The 24,449-nt window shown below is 39.9% G+C and overlaps 1 protein-coding gene across 2 annotated transcripts in view; it reads left to right on the top strand.

Moving 5' to 3' along the window:
- Positions 1 to 24,449, top strand: part of FRS2 (fibroblast growth factor receptor substrate 2) — a 41,037-nt gene that overhangs the window by 13,270 nt on the left and 3,318 nt on the right. Inside the window, exons 1-7 of one of the 2 annotated variants that reach the window (XM_083463603.1) lie at positions 1,721 to 1,855; positions 8,671 to 8,770; positions 9,828 to 9,919; positions 10,456 to 10,642; positions 15,182 to 15,340; positions 15,587 to 15,750; positions 16,037 to 17,694. In XM_083463603.1, the coding sequence (XP_083319729.1) occupies positions 9,854 to 9,919; positions 10,456 to 10,642; positions 15,182 to 15,340; positions 15,587 to 15,750; positions 16,037 to 17,026 (1,566 nt within the window). In that variant the 5' untranslated portion in view covers positions 1,721 to 1,855; positions 8,671 to 8,770; positions 9,828 to 9,853 and the 3' untranslated portion in view covers positions 17,027 to 17,694. Of the gene's footprint in view, positions 1 to 1,720; positions 1,856 to 8,670; positions 8,771 to 9,827; positions 9,920 to 10,455; positions 10,643 to 15,181; positions 15,341 to 15,586; positions 15,751 to 16,036; positions 24,103 to 24,449 lie in introns of those variants that run through there. The other variant, XR_014516602.1, reaches the window with a different exon arrangement.

Genomic DNA, 24,449 nt, shown 5'->3' with positions numbered 1-24,449 from the left:
GGGCTTGGTGCCTTTTTGGTGGCTGTGCCCAAAGCTTGAAAGTCCTTCCCTAGGAAGGCTGCTTAGCCAATTTCAGGTGCCCTTCCACTGTCTTGACAAAGACTTAAAAAAGCAACCTAGACAGGCTGGTTCAGCTGCCTTGACTTCTTAATTTGCAGCTTGCCTTAATAGGTTCTACAGCTCATCTTGTTATGTGTGATGTGGCTTTGATTTGTGTTCTCTACTAACTATAAAATGGACTTACTGTATTTTTATTATTACCATTAGCCACCTTTGGTGCTATATGTAGAAAGGCAGCTATAGAGTGGAAATAATAAAGAAAAGTTGCTTGCTGCAGTCATATCAAGTGTTCCTCCATGTCTACCCATTTCAGCTCAGACTCAGTCGCACTGGACTACAGAGGCACTGAAGGTGCCCTGTCTCTCCCTTCAGGGAGGCATAAAGCTGGTGGCAAACACAAATTTTGTTGATCTCTAATTGGAGTAGGACGCTGGTGGTGCTGTGAGTTAAACCACAGAGCCTAGGACTTGCCGATCAGAAGGTCAGCAGTTTGAATCCCCGCAATGGGGTGAACTCCCGTTGCTTGGTCCCTGCTCCTGCCAACCTAGCAGTTCGAAAGCACGTCAAAGTGCAAGTAGATAAAATAGGTACTGCTCCGGCGGGAAGGTAAAAGGCGTTTCTGTGCACTGCTTTGGTTTGCCAGAAGTGGCTTAGTCATGCTGGCCACATGACCTGGAAGCTGTACGCCGGCTCCCTCGGCCGATACGGCGAGATGAGCGCTGCAACCCCAGAGTCAGCCACAAATGGACCTAATGGTCAGGGGTCCCTTTACCTTTACCTATATAGAGGAAGATGCATTTCAGGGAGTTGGAGTAGATGACCCTTGGGTCCCTTACAACTCTATGATTTTATGACTGTCAGGAGCTGGGTTCATAAGTCTGTGAGTGTACCTTCACAGTGTCCTGTTTAAAGAATTTGAAATTTCACAGATGGGATATTAGAATGGACCTTTTTCTGTAGAACTAGGGATTTCCGGCAGGATTCTGCTTTGTATGTAAACAACAAAGATTGGCATGCTTTTGTGGCTAGACAGGGAAAAGAAAGCTTATTGGAGGTCTACAAGGTATTTGAAGAGTCCCCTTGTCTCTCCCAAGTAGTACTAGGTGCTGGAAAAGCGGTAGGATAGCATGTTGGAGCTACTTTTGCGTCATCACAGTCCAACAGGGTTAACTCACTAGTTTCTGTAGAGGCTGCTTTTGGCCAACAATACTTTCCAGAAAATTTGGGGTTACAAGAAAATATTTATATGGGAACTGACTTGGATTATCTTACTCCTTAATAAGTACTTTTGGCATGCTGTTTCTGTCAAGGAGAGGATTCTGGCACCAGCAGTGAAAATAAAGAACTGCTTCCAATTCTGTGAATCTTACACTGTTGTTAGATGACACACTAGTCCTCCTATCAAGTTCAACCAGAGCCTAAGCTTAAATATCTCTTTGGATTCTAGAAGTATCCAAACAAGAAATATTCCCCTCCCCACCAGACAACTACTTTTATCTTGAGGTGTCAATGTCCTAAGACAACTCTGTATGCAGCACGAAAGCAATTTCAATTGCAAGAGAAATGCAATGGACAGTGAAACATAACGACACGTATTCTGTCCTTGCAATTGCTTTTTCCTGAACAGTTTGTGGATTTAATTTTTTGATACAGAAAAATGTATTGACTGCCAGTAAACTAATAAGAAAAGCAAGTGAGAATGATTTGAATTGGATATGGCATGGTTGCCAGAATGGAAGGAGAGGATCTCCCTGATGTACAGCCAGATTTAGGAACAGGAGACAAGAAAAAACAGGTGACTGGCTTTTGTGTGTACATTATTGTAAATGGCATAAGGCCCAATTTTAAGTCTGCTACTACTACTACTTTCTGAGTACTGCAATAGTAATAAGCCCTGTTTGACTCAGTACTGATGTTTACATGTTTCAGTCACACCCAGTAGAGATTATTGCTTGTTTGCTTTCATTATTGGTTTCTTTGACAGTCAAGATTAGTATGCTAGCATTGTAAAGTATAAGAACTCTCAGCATAAAGATTACCTCTTGATAGGTGTGGGAAGGTTCCCCCCCCCAAATACTCATAAGACATTTCATATTCAAAAAAACATGTAAATAGAAAGCAGAATGCTTTGGCAATGCCTACTTGTAGGTTGTAAAGTTCTTTGCATTTGTATTGTGTGCTTTCCAGGTGGCGCACAAGTGCTTAGTTGATATTAACCTCATAAAATCCTGTTAAAATCTTCTCCAGTGTTTCTACCACTGTTAATGGAGAGATCTTCACAGACTTAAGAAGTTGGCCGTCCTTCTTTTCAGAGCTGTGGAGTGTTAGCCCATGCTATGGCCTTGTCTCATCTCAGCAATAAAATTAAGTGGTTAGCAAAATAAATTATTTTTACCTAATCAAATAAAGCCAAGAGTGCAGTAAAAACTGGGAGGGTGAATGGGCAGAACTGGACATCTTTGAGCACTTGAAATAAAGTTGGCTCATTATTTGTATTTGTCTGGCAGGGACAGTTGGAGGATTTGTAATTTCATTCCTATCTTTATTAAGAAAGGACCTCAGTATCTGGACTGCATTTCCCCCTTCTTTTTACCAGTAAAAGTCAAAGCAGACAAATTGTTTTCTATGAGATAACTTACAAAGTAACTGAAATGTGTTTCTATAATCTTGATTCAGGAAAAATACATTTTTTGGCTATCAGAAATTCATGAAATGGAGTTTGAACTCAGATTTTTTTTGCAGAAGGCTTCCATTCATATATACAACAATCTGTACTATAGGTTTATGCGGAAGACAAAAGAATCTGATTGCTTTCGCTATGTGTACTTCAAAAAATTAAAATGGGTTCCCTTCTCCTTCCCTCTTATATTTGAGCATAAGTTTTTAAAGCTTTGCAGTAAGTTTGTATTTCTAAGAATAAAAAAGTGTATAAATAATCAGAGTAGTTAAAGTTTATATTTTTAAAAAATGTGTCAAAATGAAAACATTTAAATAGGGGTGGCGTTGAAAAGTACAAAGCAGCAACTTCTCTGGAATTGAGAGAAACTATTCCCAACTGGTTGAACAAACATTTTGGTTGCCAGCTAGGGCTGACTTTAAATGGACCAGCTGCCTGTGTCAGCAGCATAGGGTTACCAGGGTAACAGTGACTGTTTAAAGAAGAATGTAGCTGAGAGGGCAAGTTTTTGATCTGTGAGTTAAGGGAAGGAATTTGGTGTGATCATGCATCAGCCCTCCTAATCACACACACTCAAGCACTCAAAGCTATGTGGGCGGTGTGTAGCAATTTACAATTCTGTTGAAGCTTGTGTGAGCCTTCCAATTACTTCATTTTCGTAGGAGCCAAAGCACTTGGAGTGTACTATGAAAAACAGTACATTTGTGATTTTGAGGAATAGTGATGTGACTCACTGCTGTATGCTGTATGTGACACGCAGTTTGTAACTGCAGAGATAATTGATACCTCCAACCTCTGGATTTTGATGACTTTGCTTTCCCAGGGACAAGGAACATTCAAATCCATCTTCGGATAACACTTATCACAAAAGGTTTAGATTTAGTCAAAAGGGTAGATTCAGTCATATGGATTTTTTATATTACTGGCTTTTTTGTTACCTAAATTATTTTATTTCTAAATGGTATATTCAAAAGATAGAGATAAAAAGATAGACTAGGCAGTTATCTATCTATCAACTATCATATTTATAGACCACCCTTCACCTGCAGGTCCAAGGGTGGAAATACACAAAATTAAAAATAAAATCAATCAACTATATTAAAACAAGTCAACATAAATTACATACAAACCAAATGGCAATAGCCGAACCTTCTCTCAAAGCCCCCCTCACCCTGCTGATGTGTGTATTCACCCGATGATAAAATGAGAACAATGTCATGATACGACATGGTTTAGAGGGAATGTCATTGCGGAGGCGTGGGATCACACCCATAAAGCCCACCCATGAGTCCCCACCATAGCGATCTTATTGGGTAGGAGACCCTAACAGGGGTTCTCCTGTAAATATTAGCACTCAAGCTGGACAATATGAAAGGACATGGGGGGGTTGGACTAGATGATCCTTATGGTCCCTTCCAACTCTACAATTCTGTGATTCTAATTCTAAAGTTTGTAACCCATATTAACCAAAGGAATATTTCAAATGATGAAATGGTGCAGGCCTTGTGAAAATGAGTTTAATAACCATTTTAAGAATTACCGTATGTTGTTGCAGCAGAAATGTTAGAATTTGAAGGAGCAAACATGAAGTGAGATTTCTAAAAGTTTCAGACTTATCAATCGTGTAAAAGCTGTTTCACGATTTCAGCTTTTCTCCTTCAGAATGTTGGATTTTCTCCTCAAACTGACAAGTTCAACTAAACTACAGGCATTTTTTAATCAGCTGTTCCAAGGATTAAACTGTGATGTTAAGGTTGGGGGAAAAGGTCTTGCCTCTTCTGAGACCTTTAATATTACTGGTATTTGAGGAATGTGTTCATAAAGTTTGAAACTGAATGTAGTCTCTCTTTCATGTTCTGAAAACAGGCAGCTTTGGCACTTCGGTCTGAATCTTAGTAAATACCTTATTTTGTTGACTTTTCTCAGTTTATTCATTATACAGTACGTTTAAGCATCTTTTATATTCTGGTACAAGAAAATTATAACAGTCACTTATTGTATATTAAAACTTTAGACTGATTAAAGTGGTGTGTGCTTGTTTTTTTGTTTTTGCTAGTTCTTCTAGTTAAAAAAAGGTCTTTAAAAACTGGCAAATCTAATACTATCTTTGTAAGTTTCTTCAATTCCTGCATTCCTTCTTAGCCTTTGAATGAAAAAGTGGCTTGGTTCACATGTTACAGGAAGCCAAACTATGGCTTGCCATGAATGACCAAGGGTGCTGCTGGACAAATCGCTCTTGCCCTGCTCTTCCTTTTCCCAAGGCAGAATGAAATAAGCCAGAATGCTGGCTTGTTTCTCTCAAAATAAGCCACAAGAGGAAGTCTTGGTTGAAGAGCCAGGCCCTCTCTGAGAAACAAAACAATCTTTAAAATCAGTATTCAGTGCATTGGTGGTTAACTGCTTGTCTGCTAGATTTTGATCTAGTGAGATGTAGTTGGCTTAAGACAGCAGGTTTCTTTAAATCAGACACTTCTGTTAGTTTAGGTATCCCTAGTTTCAGTGACTAGAACCAGGAAGTATGCCCATGATTTGTTTCTCCCTTTTTAGCCACTGGATATTTGTTTCCTCCAATAACAATGCAAATTATTTTTGTTCTGAGTGAATAGGACGGCACTCCATATATATTTCTAAAAGAAAAAATAGGCGTTTTGTTTGCAGAACTGCCATTCAGGGTCCAGCATTTTAAAATGGATACCTTCCTATACCAGTATAATGCAACCAAACATTCAGTTGCCAGCTCTCTACCATCATCTGTGCTTAGGTTTATCAAAATAAATAATCACAGCCTTTTCTTCAATTACAGCTAAATATTGTTGCCCCGCATTTGTAGTAGGCAACAATGAATCTAGGAATTAGTCAAAGTTAAGAACTTGATTATCCAAGGATCAGACTAATATATTTGCACCCTATCATAGGATAAACTTCATAGGTATAGTCTTTGAATGGTTGACTCACATTAAGCAACATTTGCTTTTTAAATCCATGGTAACTATTGCCCATATTGTTACTCTATAATTTATGTGTGCTCTGCAACAGATAAAGCTGAACAGTTTGTTTCACCAAACCTTTAAGTAAGGTTTGGCAATGAAAATGGGACCCTCTTGTGAGTCCCTTAAGAAGACTCTGGTGACAAAGAAAGGAGACATAGATATTTTTCTGTTTGTGATGTTTTGAAAGACTGTGCTCTAGAGCAGTGTTTCCCATTTTTTTCTGACCATGGCTCCCTTCCAAATGTTTCCTTCCTGTGCCCCCCCCACTGGTAGAAAGGGGGGAGATGGGGGGGTCGGGTGGCGATGTTTCTATTTTACTTACTATATGTAGGGTTCGGTGTCAGCGTTGCTTGTGCAGGTTCTTTGCTGTCCCCCTTGGCAACATCTGAAGGCCTTGATCTGCTAGGCGCTGGGGTGGATTACACCCAGTGCCTTGCAGAGTCAGGCCCAGGCGGCCACCTGGCCCAGCGCTGGCGGCAGCTACAAGCAGTGGGCAAAATGGGAGCCTCAGCCATCACCCTCTCTTGCTGGAAACAAACCAGGACTGCGCCAAGAAAATGCAGGTGGCAAAAAGAAACGGTAGGCTGCCTCCTGGTGGGATGCTCCCTTACCTGCTTGTGATTGGCCAAGCAGCTAGCCAGCCAATCAGGATTTCTTTTTTTAAAAAATATTTCTATTCTTTTCTTCTCACTTCCCTCTGTGACCTCCTAGCCTCCTGCTGTGCCCCCCCCCATTTACATAATGTTTACCTGTGGCCCCCTTGGATTATTCTGCTCCCCCCCAGGGGGCCATATGGCCCCCAGTTGGGAAACACTGCTCTAGAGTTGTGGATCAGATGTGTGAGCTGTATAAAAAAAGCAATAATAGCTGTGTGTAAACTTAGAGAACACAAATGGAGTCTTCCCAATGCAATATAATTATGCAAGATGAAAGGAATGCCCAGTGGGAATGTTTACTTTAGAAAACAGTAATGCTTTATTTAATACACATAATTAAACAGCTTTTTGAGTGGGGGAAAAAATCTTCTTATAACAGTGGCTGTATAATAAGAGCCAGGTTCTGATCTTGATAATTTGGTCCATCTGTGCTGAATTAATTTATGTTTACTACAGCCTTAGCAGAAGTACTTGATTTTAATTTACGTAACATGAAAAGAACTGACCCAAGTATCTGTTTAAATAGAAACAGACTAGATTGCACAAATGAAGGGTGGGGCTTAGTACTTGACACTGAAGCAGAAACAAAAATGTTGAATGGAGCTTTGGTAAACCACTGTTGGTGACCACAACACATATTTTCATCTCTTTTGGAGGATAGCATCAAAGGAACCTGAGAATCACAGAATTGTAGAGTTGGAAGGGACCCCAAGGGTCATCTGTAGCCCAGTCATTGCAATGGAGGAATAACAGCTAAAGAATATTGGACAGATGGCCATCCAACCTCTGTTTTAAAATATTGAATGAGCAAGAGTCCACCAGTTTCTGAGATAGCCCGTTCTATGCTTGATCAGTTCTTACCGTCAGAAAGTTCTTCCAAATGTTTAGTTGGAATCTCCTTTCTTGAAATTTGAATCCATTGCTTTGGATCCTACACTGGATTTGCACAGTTAACCCATTTTTTTTAGTTATCAAAAGGCTTTCATTTAATGGAATCATATTTTTGCCCCACCCCAAATATGTAATGTTGACAGAATGAATATTTGTAATATTGCAACGGTAGTTAATTTGTAGTCGGTGCATTTGTTCTTTTTAAAGTGTGCGCATTATATTCTGCTTCTGAGAGAAGTAGACCTGTTACATCATTACCACCTTGTGTTGTGTTAATGGGAAAGAATGTACATATTAGGACCTTTTACCGGGGGGGGGGGGTTAAATATTTTTCTTACATTTATGTCTCACATTTCTTCCACCATGCAGCCCAAGATATCATATGGTTTCCTGTCATTTACCAGACCTGATTTGCTTTTGCAGCGTGGTGACTGCAAGTGCTATATGTGAGACTCATCTGAGATGTTCTCTAGTTGCACATTTGAACAAGAACTTCTACATAATACTGCACCAATGTGTAGTATATTCTTTGAAGACGTAGTTCTTCTAAGATAGCAACATACAGAACAAGCATAGTAAGAGGCTGACTTTGAGAAGATAGTGGGAACAAATGCTGGGAGAAAGCAAGAAGCTGAAAGATCTTTGCTTCAGGAAAAGACTAGGCAACAGTCCCCAATTACACTCAGAGAATCTGTATGCGAATCTAGCTCAAAACTGGAAGAGAGGAGTTGATAGATGTTTGGAGCAGTTCTGAAGCTTTATGTGATGTCAAAAGACCTCCCCTTTCCCTTCAATGCAGTGCTAGCTACGTATATAATTTGGCTGCTTCAGTTAGCCACTTGGATGCTTTTCTAGTAGACATTGCAAGCAGTCAGCCAGAAACCTGGTGGAATTGTTGAAAAGTAAATGTAATAATTGATCCACACACCCCTCCAGCAGAAGACATCTTTGGAATATCTTATGCTGTCTTTTATGTTATTTGTGTTTCTCGATTAAGTAGCAATCTTCAGTTAAAGAACAGAATGGTGTTAAAAATTCTGAGTAATACCCCTCCCCACCTTCTCACTATATAGAAGGATCTGGCAACTTCTGTTTCAGTGTATCTGAAGAAGTGTGCTTACACACGAAAGCTCATACCAAGAACTAACTTAGTTGGTCTTTAAGGTGCTACTGGAAGGAATTTTTTTGTTTTTAAAAATACTGTAACAGCAAAAAATATAGTGTTTTTATGAATTACCCCTTTTAGAATGAGTTATGGCCAGCACATGTGTGCACACTTACGGTATTCTCTGCAAATATTACTTATCTAATTTGTTTTGCTTTCGGAACCAACTTTTATTCAAAACAGCTTTCTTGAGCCTCTATAATAGACTGTTTTTAAAACTTTGATTTTTAGGTCGTAACTCATTTATGTGGAAGGGCGACATGATGTTTTGAAGTATGACAGAAGTACTGATGCTGTACCAGAGGCTAGAAATATTAATGGCCAAATCTAGGTGAGTGTACATACCTTTGGCCAGATGTTTCTCTTCACCACCTTCTGAACTTGCCTGAATAGTTAAAAACCATGCTCAAGACGGCTTGCAACATGAAAATAAATACATAATTACAAATGTAGTAAAAAAAAACATCGAAAAGTTCACAACCAAATCAAACAATTCACATAAATCATAATAAGATCTAAAAAGAAATACAAAAAAATAATATCAGTAACAGCAACAAATACTAAACAAATCCCCAGGCCAAAAGTCTGTTCATGAGCCTCAACTTTTGTAGCTGGAGGTCCCAAGCCACAGCAAGGCAAGGAACAGGACTTCCAGGATCTTATTGTGAGTAAGATCCAGTTATGTCCACTCACTTGCATAAAATGAACTAATGCAACAGGACTTTCAGTTTACTCCTGGAGCAGATTTGGGGGGATGGGCCTGGAGGGGGGAAGGAGGACCGGGGAATCCCAATGCCCTAGTGGGCAAGTACTCATTCATGCCATGTTGGCGCTCACCCTATGTACCGTGTTTTTTGCCCTATAGGACCTCCAAAAATGAAGGGGAAATGTGTGTGCGTCCTATGGGGCGAATGCAGGCTTTCACTGAAGCCTGGAGAGCGAGAGGGGTCGGTGCGCACCGACCCCTCTCGCTCTCCAGGCTTCAGGAAGCTATCCACAAGCCGTGGGAGAGGCCTGCACGCTGAGCTCAGTGCCCCCCAGGCTTTGGGCTTCGCACAGCTCTCCCACAGCTTGTGGAGAGCTGCCTGTTCTGGGGGCTGGGGTTGGGGGAAGCTCGGGCTTCCCCAGCCCCATGCCTGGGGGGGGGAATAAAAATGTTTTTATTTATTTCCCCCTCTCAAAAACTAGGTGCGTCCTATGGGCCGGTGCGTCCTATGGCCCGAAAAATACAATACATTCTTATATTCTGTCTGTCTCCATTAATGTACAATTGTCTTTCTTCTGCCAATTTTCTTTAATGCTTTGGGTATATGGTCAATTTATATGCCATTTGCATGTTTGTTATCATTTCTCTTTTTGAAATGCATTCTCTTTTACTTTGGTTTTAGCAATCACATGGTCTTCTAAAGAAGTCATGGGTAGCTGTTGTAGCTGTCCAGATAAAGAAGCAGTCCCTGATAACCATCGAAACAAATTCAAGGTAGGGTTTTGTCACCTTTAATGGGCACAGAATTCAGATTATGTGGTGGCAGGTTAGGGACAGAAAATGTGAAATCAGTAGGGCAATTTGGAAATGTTTGGATTTTTCTTTCTCTCTTGGTGGACTTGCTTTTTAAGCAGATAGGTTGTTCAAAAATAAAGCCATAGTATTTGTATTTCATATAGTATCCGACTCTTGTCTAATTACCACAGAGACAGCCTAGATTTCTGTCTTCACATCTCCTAGCATTATTAGCTAAAGATAGTTAACCACCACTAATAGCCAGTCTTGAATTGCCTAGAGGGAGGGTGGAAATATATGTGGCCTTCAATAGTCATGGCCCCATGTTAAGAGGAAAATAAAATACATTTGAACTGTATTACATCAGGAAGCCAAATTTATTTGTTAGTTTTATAGATTTATAGTTTTAAATATTTGTATCAAATATTTGTTCAGTAGAGTTAGGTAAGGTACATGACAGTGGCTTAATAAATTAATGTTTGCTTTAAATATATAGTATCCATTTTATTTTATAGGTTATTAATGTGGATGATGACGGTAATGAGTTGGGTTCTGGTATAATGGAACTTACAGACACAGAACTAATCTTGTATACCCGTAAACGGGATTCTGTCAAATGGCATTACCTCTGTCTGCGCCGTTATGGCTACGATTCCAATCTCTTCTCATTTGAAAGTGGTCGAAGATGCCAAACTGGACCAGGTATGTATAATAGCTTTTTGCTTGTTCCTATAGAAGACCTAGAAAAGAGAAAGGGAGAGTAGTCACTAAACACCTGTATTTTGAACAACAGTTGGTCTGAATTAAAACAAACAGACAAAAAACCTCCCCTGCATTTTAATGAAATCCAGGTTAGTACTTCCTACCTTTCTGAAATCAGAAAAGGATTTATTCAGATCACCAAGTAGGAACCTTAAAATGATCAATCATCACTTAATACTTCAATATGCTAGTAAGACCTCTGCAGTGACCCATATCTTACCTGTCTATGAGAATATGCTGACTCATATAAAATGGAGCTACTTGGTTCACTCAGGGAAATTGCACTAGCCTGGTAGTTTACTTTGACCTGCTGACCATCTTGCCATACTTCTGAAATACCCCTCACTTTCTAAATCAACTTCCCCTGTAGCACGCAAGCACAGAAACTGGGTTGTTTTTGGGGGGGTACTGGTGCTGGTGGTGGAAGATAATGGATTACAATCATGTATGTCAGAGATCAGTCAATTGCATACTGAATATATTGCAGCGCTTATGCCAAAAACTTGGATAGATTACTTGTTTACTTTAAAATATTAATAGCCTACCTTTGTGCCTCAGGGCCTCCAAAACTACTTACAATAATAGAATATCAACATACAGGAAAGCAGTTGGACAGAAGGTTAACTGAAGGAGTATAACAAGATTGCAGAGAAGCTAATGGATGTTTGATATCATTCTTGGTTATTTAGTACATATCCACACCTGAATCAGGGTTTTTTGGGAAGGGGGATTAAAAGGGAAATAGAGGTGATAAGATATGGAAACTTGACAAAAAATGAACAACCCTCTTAAAGAGGTCAGATGTGATATTACTGATGATCTAAAAATAATATGCAGAGAACTTGTCACTAAAAATGGGCCTCCCTGCTAGAGAAGTGGAAGGAAGCCAATGCCACACATTTTAAAAAGGGAACCAATGGACAGCCAGGAAATTACAGGCTTATTAGCCAAACCTCTATCCCAAGTAAATTGGTTGAAGGCATAATTAAACCTAGACTTATTAAACATGCTAGGTGGAAGCCAGCATTGCACAAGCAGACTTATTTTTGCACAAAAGGACCTCACTTTTATTTCCTCTCTCCTGCGTGCCCCCCAAATCTGCTCCAGAGGGTTGGGGAAGTCTCTGAAGCAAATAGAAGTATGCTGGTGGGAGGAGTGGAAGGTGGAGGCTCGTTTTGTGAACAGAAGTCCATGCATGGGCACCATTGGATGCAATCCATAGAAGAACATATTTGAGGAAGAATCAGTATTGTATGGCTTCTGAAAAAGGAAGTGTTCTCAAAGCTTTGTTGTGCTTTGGCAAATATGTAGATAATCCAGTTGACATGGTATCCTTGGGAATTCCAAAAAGCTCTTTACAATATCCCTCTTCAAAGGTGCTTAACTTTTTATATCTTACATTTATATCCCACCTTTCCTCCAAGATGCTCATGATTCTCTTCCTCCCCATTTATCCTAGCAACAATCATGTACTATAATATTTGGTGATGGCTATTGTTTTGCATTACTTTTAAGAACACTTCATGGATGCTAGATGTGTCATTGGCTATTCTTCTCCACACTGAAAGACGCTCAGTTGTTGGGGAGAAATAGGAAAGGGTTGCTACTTTCATGCCTTGTTTGTGGATTTGATTGATTTTTGGAACTCACATAAATTGCCTTTTGTAAATCATATCTCAGCTCTAACCTCTCACCTAAAACTTTGGTATGGATATAAATTGGAAACATTTGTAAATCCTCAAAAGTGCAGTGCCATTTTTATTGATCATGATGGGTTTGTTTGTTTTTACTAAAATTTATCATAGCAGAAGAATCTTCAACCATTCTATTAGCTCCCAGTTGTATCTCGGTTAATGTTTGAAAGCAAGTACATGTATTTGGAGACAACTGTTTAACAGTGCTTTAGATTCCCCACTTAATCCTCATTAAGTATTACTAAATGTGGCAGAATGAAGTGTGTTTATATGGTTCGTCTTCTGTAACTACCAAAAATTATCCCTTTTCTCTCCAGCCTGTTGTGTAAGCATCAGTGTTCCGACTTGTGTGAGGGACTGTGTTTATTTGTGGTGTCAAGTGTTGCTCGATTTAATAGCAATCATAAGGAAAACAATTTAATTTCCCAACAGTGTACCGTATATTTAAGGTACCCAAACATTATGAGCTACAGCTTCACAGTGTCATCTCTAGCTGGTGGACCATGAAAGCATTTTCAGAGGTCGTATCAGATGAACCATAATTCTTAAAATGCAAAGCAGACCTCCATAAAAAAGAAGATATCTACCAAATAACAGTGGAATGCCACAAATCTTACAATTATATTCTATTAAGAAAATGGTCACAAGTACATAGATTCAACTTTTAGATCAACTTCTCTTGAAGCAGGCATAAAAAATTGCTGTGGGGAATGAGCATCTTCTCAATCAGTTCAGTTATGGCTGTTTTCTTATGTGCCCCCTGATTCCTAATGAGGTTCAGATGACACTACTGGTTGCTACTGGGAAAAGTCACACTCCCCCCCCCCAAAGTAGTATTGTGTTATTGCTATAAAACCTGTGTTTTGGGTGTCCCTCAGTGAGAGCATCAGTAATGGTGGGGTAGGCTTTCTTATACAATAACTTGCCAGTCATTTCCTAAAATGCAGGGACAAAGAGGAATTTGATTTTTAAAAAGTGTTTCTAAATGCAAAAGTCAGTATTCAAAACAATGCTTTGTATCCACTGAAGTTTACCTTTTAGTGCCAGGGCTTCTGCATTTTGCAATGGAGCTCCAGCTCCTTTTCTCATGTGTGCTCCAAATCTGTTTGGGGGTTGCCCCAACCCTCAGGAGCAGATTTGGGAGAGGAAAAGGAAAGAAAGTTGCATTGCCTTATGTTAGTTGGACAACTGGGTTGGATACAACCCACAGTTTCACAGATGTTAAAGGATATAATTAGATGAGTGTACTGTGTACCAGTTATACCACAGAAGAATGTTGGATGAGTTATAGGGCTTGTGTTTAGTTCATGCCTCTGCAGATGTTCAGGGCAAGTGCTTAGGGTTCGTCAGTAGACGTTCAGTTGGGAAAGAATTGTCAGTTGTCTGAAGACAGAAAGTTCATAAGCTGTTGTAATAAAATACAAGAGCTTCCAGTGTTTCATAGAGCAGAACCATTGAAATGGACTTGAGTAATTTTATTGATGTTGGTAGGTCTACTCCAGTGTTTCCCAGACTTGGGTCTCCAGCTGTTTTCTGACTATGTCCCTGACCTAGGTCCTGCTAGCTAGGGATGATGGGAGTTGTAGTCCAAAAACAGCTGGAGACGCACGTTTTGGAAACACTGGTCTACTCTAAGTATGGCTAACATTGACCGTGAACCACTAATTGTACTCAAAGCCCATTAAGAAAAGGATTCCATTTCTGTTGTGGACAAATTTTGGTGTATTCATTATTTTATTTAGCAGCTACTTTGGAAAAATATGGACTTTTTGTAGCACTGTGGATCACAGTCCATTTAGTCTGAAGCATTCTCTGAATAGGTTTTATAGCATAAATGAGTTGTTGAGCGCAAGTGGTAGACAACTGTGGAGATAATGCCAAATTTAGTTGATGACTAAATACATGAATATTTGAGAGTGTGCATGACACAATTAGATACTGTCTAGAACTTTTTTGTTACTATATTTGAAATTTGCTCAAGGTACTCCTGCTCTTAACACACAACCAATTTACTAAAATTTTCAGGTTTTACAATCTGCTACCACACCTAATTGTGTTGGCGGAAACAGAGTAGTGGACAATAGTTTTGATATGTTAGATAAGCTGAAGCTCAGCAGTAGCAAAAACACATACTTGTTAACAAGAATGTCAACTTTAACTTAATGCTTTCAATGGAAGAATAATCCAAAGCTGCCAACTGCACTGGTTCTCTTTGCTGATGATGGTAAGTTGGGCTCCCTCTGCTGTCAAAAGACAAAGTGGAACAATACTAGAGGAAAATCCATGGTATTGTCTACTTTGTTTCTGTGTCTATCCTTGAGACCAATACCAAATTGGCTTTGTCTGTATCACCCAAATCTGTTTTATATTCCTTCTTCCCTTAACCTTCACATAAACTTGTACCCTTTGTCAGATCCTTCTTACCTCTTTGTATAGGAATTTTATATTGATTTTGTTACAAATATCGAGCAGAAAATCTGAAATACAATTTTGCTCAGCAAAACCGTGTTCTTTGAGGGGCTACTGCTTACCAATAAAGTTTTGTTTCCTGAATTTTCTCTCTCTGGTTATTGCTGCTTTATCCACTTTACCTTTTGTTTAAATCTGTGATCATGAGGAATTTAAAACTTTTCAATATATATATATATAAAAGGGGTTTAACATAATTTAGTTTGATAGGTCTTTTTTTATTAACAGGTATGTGCTTAAATGGACTGTACAACACCTGTTATTGGAAGCTTACTCTATTCATTAAAGGTATCTAACAGATTCTGTGTTGTTGTAGGAATATTTGCCTTCAAGTGTGCTCGTGCTGAAGAATTATTTAATATGTTGCAAGAGATCATGCAGAATAATAGTATAAATGTGGTTGAGGAGCCTGTAGTAGAAAGGAATCCACATCAAACAGAGATGGACGTTCCAAGAACACCCCGCACACCTACCAGTAAGTTTATTTTTTCTGCGTGTTGAATATGACACTTGAGCTCATTTACCATGTTCTCATTTGAAGGTCTTAAAATTCATCATAAGATTTAGACCTCATCGATTTCTGATGATGAATATTGCAGGTGAATTCACCCACATCTGCTGTTATTTCCCAAGCATCCATGCATGCTAATTGGTTGTTACAGCAAATAATAAAAGAGTGCCATTCAATACAATAGGGTAACTGGATTTTTTTTTGAATCAGCACCTGGGTTGAGTGGGCAGAGTCTACCCAACGGGTATCCAAGGTATCCTTCCTATGGAGATGCTTCATCACATCCCTCCAGCAGACACCCTTCCGTAGGGAGTGCCCGTCTTCCTTCAGTAGGCGAAGAGTCAACACATCCCTTGCTTGTAGCAGAGGAGCAAGTAAGTGATTTGGGGTCTGACTTCACAGTTGTCATATCCCAGTCTTAATTCTCTTCCGCTTTCTCATGATTGCTGTGATAGTATAAATCTCTATTGAAATCGTTGCCAGTCTTGTTCTCTATGGTAGAATTGCTCTGAAGCAGGTTTCTGGACTGAGTTCATGTTCCCTTGTACCTGCCCCTTTGGGATATGACCGAAAAATGTGGTCATAAGGAAAAATGGAGTTGGACAATGTGTGAAGCAGCCATGTGACCCCACAGCTGACATGCTATTCTGTCTTTTGCAGGTCCACACATATGTGAATACAACAGGTGTACAGGAGGAAAGAAAAAACAGGCCAAGTGTGCGTACACCTCTGGAGCGAAGGGTTTCTAATGCAGAAACAAGCAAGGCAAGGGAAGATGAAACTTGTCCAGATGACAGAGATGCCCAGGTTGTACTGGAACCTGAAGGAGTCAAATTTGTTTTGGGTCCAACGCCTGTCCAGAGGCAGTTAATGGAAAAAGAAAAAACTGAATCCAGTGGGAACAGTACTCAAGGTGGTGGAAACAGTACTGAAACTAGTGCCAACAGTACTCAAGCTAGCGCAAGTAGTAACAATGAATGGGACACTGGGTACGACAGTGATGAACGCAAAGAGGTTTCCTCTGGTAACAAAATAGCGTATGAAAATGTAAATAGGTTGTCTATCCCTGGTGCCCCAGGACTCAGGAGAGGTCGTCTGATATCATCCAGTACCTCTGATACCCAGAATATCAACAATTCCGCTCAGAGGAGAACTGCATTGCTAAATTATGAAAACCTGCCATCTTTGCCTCCAGTTTGGGAAGCCCACAAGCTAAGTAAAGAGGAGGATGACAGTTTAGGACCAAAGACACCGTCTCTGAATGGCTATCACAATAATTTAGACCCCATGCATAATTATGTCAATACAGAGAATGTGACGGTGCCATCAAGTGCTCACAAAGTGGAATATGCAAGACGCCGGGACTGTACCCCAACAGTCTTTAACTTTGATATTAGGCGACCAAGTTCAGAACACAGGCAGCTCAATTATATACAGGTTGATTTGGAAGGTGGCAGTGACTCTGACAACCCTCAGACTCCAAAAACTCCTACCACGCCACTTCCACAGACTCCAACCAGGCGCACAGAGCTGTATGCTGTGATAGACATTGAAAGAACAGCTGCTATGTCAAGCTTGCAGAAAGCACTGCCACGTGACGACGGTACTTCTAGAAAAACTAGACATAATAGTACTGACCTGCCTATGTGAGCCTGGAAAGCATTAGTTAAATCATTTGCACCTTTTTGAAGTTTTTTTTTTAAATGAATGCTCTGTTTTGATTTTTAAATGCTACACCACATGTTATAGATCGATAGATTTTTTCTGAATGCTTCATGTCATGTGCTTATTTAAAGGGAATTTAAGATAGAAAGAGTATTGAATAACACTGTTTCATTTTACAATGGTAGTTAACAGCTTTCAGACAGTGTTGTCATCTTCTTATAGTGCCTATTGCATTGGCTTAAAGTTGGATAACATGCCAGTTCTGGCAGACTTGGCCATGTGCCTAAAGTCACTGAAGGCATTATGACATTTTTTTTAATGCCTCCTGAAACTTCGTATTAACAAGCAGGTCAGTATTTTCTCTCATAGCGTAGGCCCGTAGATTCACATATTCCAGTTGAATTTATGGCATCATGTGGCATCAACGAGAGAGATTCTGGTCAGTTTGGGTTGAGCCATAACAGGGTACAAATTCCTTTTATCTAGCATGTGTGGGCTTAATGATGGTCTGGCACATAAATCAGTGCTTAGTTGATGGGAGAGGATGACAGGCAGCTGTCATCCTCTAAAGCCCTTCCAGTAGGAGTAGCTTGTGACGGTCCTGCACTGTGTAAGTCTATTAATAAAGTCAATTACTAAATTTGAAATTTTAATACTGAGTAGAGTGCCATTACTTACGAGTGGCTGACTTGGGAGGGATGAAATCAGCAGTTTCATAAATATATTAGAGTATCATTTAGCACTTGGTTTCAGTCCTTGAAATAATGACCAGATGCACTTTAAAACCACTGACCATAAATCCAGCAGGTAGTAATTTTTTTAAAATGCTGTTTTGTCACAGATTCATTTGCACTTCAGAAAGACACTGTGTTGCAGTTCAAGGTTTTGTTTTTTGCTTTTTGCTTTGTCAAATCAAAAGTAGCAGTGACTAATCTGAAGAAAGTGTACCATTTAGCATGGAAGTAAGATAAACTCACACTTTTTTGTGTGTAAAGGTGGCATAAGGAATATGGTATGGTACTGTATTGATAAAGAGCTATAAATTGTTTTTGGCCAGGATGCAGTGGATGGCATTCCTGACTTTCCTTACTGCTGGAGCCCTCTTTGTCCCATTATGCCCCCCACCCCACAAAGGGCTGCTCCCAGAAACTTATTGAGAGCAACATCCCATGCAGCTGAAAGAAAAAAAAATCAGCAACCGTTCCATGTAGATGCAGAATCACTATCTGCTGCGGTTGCATAGAGCTCTTTGGATTCCAACTTAGATTTGTTTCTTCAGACCATCCTGAGAAAAGAGCTTCAGGATTGACTTGCCACTGTCGCATGTGAGAGGTTCAGTGTTCCCTTTCACGTTAGTGTTCCCTTTCATCACAGTCTGAAATTGGCCTTGGCTTAGATCCACTACAGACTTCCAAGTGGCAGCTTCAGGTTTTTCCTGTACAGTTGTACAGATATTTGTGAAGTAATTCGCAATTACATTTAATGTATGGTCAGATCTTTCCATTCTGTAAAATGTCTTTGCTCTTTCTTGCTTTTCATTTTGCGTCGCCATCTCTCCTGTACAGCCTTTAAGTTGCATACTGTTAATTCTGTACATAGCTCTTGTTCATTGTATTTTATATGTTTCCTTTTGTTCAATTTCCATGTTGTTATGGGAAAGCTTTTGGGGAGGCCCACGTATAATATTGTCCCTTTTCAGAAAGGCCTTCTTTACTTGCACAAATGGAATGGTGCATTATAGATGTTTGAGTACAAACAGTTCCCTGGCACCTTAGAGAGGGGTGTATAGAGATGTGAGCATGTATTGGCTTCTTCCAGATAACATTTGCAGGTCAATGTAGCAGTCAGAATGCTGGGCTTGACTATATCCTATGCTTTACCAAAGCAAGCCGGTAAAGTGGTTGTACAAGTAATAGTTTGCTTGAGTTGGATAAGGGCCACAGCTCAGTGGTAGAACACATGCTTTGCTTGCAGAAGGTGCCAGGTTCAATCCCTAACATTTCCAGATAGGTCTTGTCTGAAACCCTGCATAGCCGCTCCAGTTCGTGCTGTCAGTGCTGAGCTAGATGGACCAATAATGTGACTTTTGGTATAAGGCAGTTCCTATGTTCTTGTCTGCATCTGGGTTCTGTGAAACGGAGACCCCAGTCCTAAACATCTGCAATGGGGTATCTGCCTAGGATTCTAAGCATGAAATCCTTTCAGTGCTGCCATAATGTGCTTTTTGTGATACGGTTCTGTTATTGACATCAGTGTGTTGCCAGCAGAGCAAGTCTTTGAATGGAGGAGCTACTGAATATGTAGAGAATATCTGGAAGTAATATCTCTGGATATATAAATGTAACCCGTTTTGTTTGCTAGTTTAACTATCACTGAATATTCCCAGTATACCTGGCATCTGCTGATCTTCCCTGGTAAATTTATCCAGTCGTCCCTCGGTTTCACAGTAAAAGAAGCTTGCAAAGCAACATCACAGCAACACAGAGTAGCTGAGCCTGCAATTGCAAAGGAAAAAATAGCTGTTAAAAACTGGTATGAGACCATGGAGAGATCTAACAATTTCAAGACATTTTAAAGGATCCTAGGGGCAGGGGTGGAATTCTGGTGTGTTTTCCTCACCAGAAAAAGAATTCCAGAAATTATGTAAAAAATGGAAATATATATATATATATAAGCATACTATCTTATCAAACATAAACTTTCCTTCTTTAAAAACACAAAATGTAGTATGTTTTAGAACATATTGGTACTGTTTAGTTTATTTATGAAATTTAAAGTTATAAACATCTTTATTTTATTTAAACAATAATTGCAAATCTATCCAGGGTTAGAGTGCAGCAGTTAAAAATTCCATGTCGAAGGTACCTTGCCAATGTTCACTTGGAAAAATAAGGAAAAAATGAAATGAAATACAGTATTGAAGCCATCAATACTGTAGCAAACAAAGGAAAGCATGGGCTTAAAATAGTATTGTAAACTTAAATATTTTCATGCGGAAACAGAATATGCTATATTTTAAGAGAGAAGCTCTGGAAGTACACATTCCTATAATATAATAGCGGTTTTACATTTGGATAGTCTGTTAATAATATATTATAGGGTTATTATACTTAAACAGTTACTATACTTGGAATCCAGACCCATGCAGAGTTACAGACCAGCTCTAACAGCCCTGATCTGTGCTGTAAGAGGGATTATGATATGGTGGAGGTATCCCATCTGCCCAGGCTCCACCAGTGGATGGGCCTAGCTGCTGAAATGGTGATGATTGAGTAGTTAATGCTAGTGGTGTTTCTGCTGGTGATACCAAGGGTAGGACGCCCAAACCAGGATATTGCTAGAGGGAAGGGGGAGGCACAGCTAGCAAAGTAGCTTAAAAATTAAAATCCTGTCTTCCACTCTGGTCAATTCTGTGCCATGCCCTGTTCCTACCTGAGCAGGGTTAAGATTTCTCTGTTAATTGGCTTGAGCGCCACTGAATTCAGTGGAATTTGCTTTTGAGTAAACATACATAGGAACAGCTGGAGCATTCACTGGAACTGCAGAGAAAATTATCTCTCCTGAACAGTTACTTGTTTTATTTATATCCCATATGATCTCAGTAAATATAATTGCAGATAGTAGCATAACTTGTGTTTTTTTGCTCTGAAAGATCCATAGGTTCTGAATCTATAAACTTTCAATTGGAACTTCATGGACTTCAAATAAGGACCAATTTCCTGTGAATTTTGAATTAAGTCTTAGTGTGTTGCTTTTCCGATCATAGCAGCAGTGCTTTTATCACTAACATTTACTACCTTGGTCTGAGAGATTTTCAACACTGTGAACTGACTGCATAGTGATTTTACTTTAAAACTGGTTTTTAAAAAGTATTTTCCTCATTCTGAAAGAAAATGCTGCATATTTTTTTTTCTATGTTTCCCAAAACTTTCTTGTAGATGGGAAACTAACATATCTCAGTACAGGAAAAATACATATAATTCAGGTTTTTTTTTCTTTTGGGCCATCACATCTCTATATACATGCCCTTCAAATTGAACAAAACAGATCAATTTAACAGATCATTTTTTTTAGAAAAAAAGCTAAGTGTCTTCCAAAAAAAGTTGAGTTCCATACACAAACCCTCCAAAAAATCACTTAAACTCTTGTTTTGGCTTGGTATATAAAAAAAGACTCTGGCAAAGCTGCTTTTCTGTTCAGTTATAAAGTTGCCTTCATTTCAATGACATTTTAAGAACTGACATTTTAAGAACTCAGCTGCCTAAAAATACCTTCCTGCTCATATTTATATGAGAATGTAGTGAGATATACAGCTAGAATCCTTCATGATGGAAATGACAGAAGGAATGGGACGTTGTGAATTCTTTTGGAAACAAATCATTTCTTTTTCTCTGTCCATCAATGAATGGTGCTTGGAAGTAAATAACCTGGTACTTGAGAAGTTAGGGGACTATAGATACTCTCTGAAAGCAACTGTACATTGAATGTGTCAGGATAATCTGAAATCCTGTTAAATATATTTCAGCTAACTGGATCCTGATTGGCAGGACTGCATGGTGTTAAGCTCTATAATTTTGCTTGAGGAAAATAGGTATTATGAAATATACAGTAGAATGTAAAAGGAAAGAGGATACGATCATAATTTATTTTTGAGAAAAGCTTAGATTTGATCAATTGTCTTGCATCGTTCCCCTTAATCATCTTTTGTGTCTTATGTACCTGAACACTATCTCCTTGCATGTATGTTTGAAAGAAACTAGGCTAGCTCTTTATCCTTTTCTGACATCCGAAATAGCTGTCATGGTTTTGTCTCTGTCTCTTCAGGGAGACAGTGTGTCTAATTAGCTGCTATCAAATGACAAGATATGCACTTTATTGGAGACTCATCAAAGTTGGGATGCAGTCATCATTAGCAGATTTGAGTCTCTGTTTGTCATCAGTATTAATGTTTGCATTGGATCTGCAATGTGCTTAGTAGGAGAGCACTGAACACATACTTTTTGGAGAAATAACTTGCATGATGTTGACATTTCCTTCACAATATCCTGCAAAAAGTGGCAATAACCTTTCAGTAATACTATTCACATTTTTTTTTGCCTGAAAAGTACACAAGACACCATTTCTGTGCTGTCTTTATGTTATAACATTAGCTGTAAATCATCCAGTCATTTCGATATCACAGAAGGGCACAGCGTAGGTGTGCCTACTGCTTCATTTTGAAGTCTTTACAGTGTAATATTTTTTGTTGTGAAAAGTACAAGATACGATGTTATAGGTTGACATACTTGCAAAAACAAGGTTTTACCAGAGGTGCTAATGAACATGTGCATATTCTGGAAACTCCTCAATTAATTCCTTTAAAATCATAAATCTCACTCTCTGAATTTTCCACCTCAAGGGTTCTTTGTGTGTGTCAGCAAAATCCAAATTCTGTTGTTACACCAGTCAGATGTGCATATGCTGATTTTGCATGCTTTCCTAAGAGAACTGTATTTTGGATTACCGTAACAGAATAGAATGGGAGGGCTAATTGGATGGAGGCTATTTAGGTTTGTAGATGCAGGTGTCGAGAAATAGGAGCAAAGAGCTGTGGCAGGCACTAAAAGGAGGTTCCTAGGTCACAGGAAGTCCTGACTCTCCTTAGATAACATAGATTTCACAAGACTTCAATCACATATTTCCAAGCTTTTTTTCAGCTACCAGATTCTTTGAAAAGAATAAAAGAAGCTGGTATTGATTCCCAGGGTGTCAGATTTCTGTGTCCAATTGTGCTCGTGCAGCAGTCACACAGAGATACTGAACACATATTCAGCCTTAAGCACCTATCCCCTGGACAGGATACTCTGCTGAATTGATCAGTTGATGAGCCCAAGTTGAGTAGCAGTCTAGTAAAATATGATTTAAGAGAATAATATTGCCAACCACCTTTTTAAGTCTACCCATTTTTCAGTAAAGTGCTTTATTTATACTAAAGGCAAAAAATTGCCACGTCTAATGCAGATAAGTGGAGAAAGTATCAGTGTAGGGAAAACTCTTTACAGGCGTTTGCTTAATTGCTGTATTGGGGTTTTTTTGTACAACGTAGTACAGTGGTACCTCGGGTTACAGATGCTTTAGGTTACAGATGTTTCAGGTTACAGACTCCACTAACCCAGAAATAGTACCTCGGGTTAAGAACTTTGCTTCAGGATGAGAACAGAAATCGTGCTCTGGCGGTGCAGCAGCAGCGGGAGGCCCCATTAGCTAAAGTGGTACCTCAGGTTAAGAACAGTTTCAGGTTAAGAACTGACCTCCGGAACAAATTAAGTTCTTAACCCGAGATACCACTGTACCTGATACTCGTGCAAAAGTGGGCACAGTAAACAACGTCCCATGAATTCTATGGTGGTGCTCAATTTTCTTGCACAACATTGTGTGTTAAGGAGGTATCAGCATATTGCTTGGTTGGTGCCGATTGAATCTTGTGTTCTCCTCTCTTTGTGACTGCTGCTTCACCTCTCTCTCATTCTCCATTCACTTTTATTACAATTTTTCAGCAAACTTGCACTGTTGCACCCATTCACTTCTCTGACAAAATCAGCGTCATGGGCCTGTCAGGCAAGCAATGTCCAGAGTGATGAATTAACTCTGTATTGTCAAATGTACACATAAAAGTTAGGAAAAGGCATGCCCATCAGTCCTGCATCTCTCAGCTACTCCTAGTCCTGCACTGGATGAAGCAGTTGTCGCTCCCGACCTGTGTGCAAAGAGGCAATGACTCTGCCTTCATGTAACCTGTTTCTGCTCCTCCTGCTTCAATCCTCTGCTGGTTCTGGGAGACAGTGGAGCAGGAGAGGTGAGGGCAGAAGGAGAAGGTGTGGAAGTCCTTTCCCCTACACCAGCCTGACCTGTCTTCCTCCTGCACCCGTTCTTTCCTCTCCAACCCTGCAGCTTCTCCTGCCTCTGACTCTCGATCTGCCTATTACAGGCTGTCCCAGATCACTTATCTCTTTCCAAGTCAGTCTCCAACCTCCCTTCTGGTGCCCATTCCTCAGTATCCAAGCAGTCCCTGACAATTAAAGGTAAAGGTACCCCTGCCCGTACGGGCCAGTCTTGCCAGACTCTAGGGTTGTGCGCTCATCTCACTCTATAGGCCGGGAGCCAGCGCTGTCCACAGACACTTCCGGGTCACGTGGCCAGTGTGACAAGCTGCATCTGGCAAGACAGCGCAGCACACGGAACGCCGTTTACCTTCCTGCTGGTAAGCGGTCCCTATTTATTTGCTTGCACCCGGGGGTGCTTTCGAACTGCTAGGTTGGCAGGCGCTGGGACCGAGCGACGGGAGCGCACCCCGCCGTGGGGATTCGAACCGCCAACCATGCGATCGGCAAGTTCTAGGTGCTGAGGTTTTACCCACAGCGCCACCCGC

The sequence above is a fragment of the Podarcis liolepis genome (assembly GCF_965112155.1).
Source record: "Podarcis liolepis genome assembly, chromosome: 10".
Lineage (NCBI taxonomy): Eukaryota > Metazoa > Chordata > Lepidosauria > Squamata > Lacertidae > Podarcis > Podarcis liolepis.
Note: the sequence above shows the minus strand (reverse complement) of the source record. Positions and strands in the feature narration are given on the sequence as shown.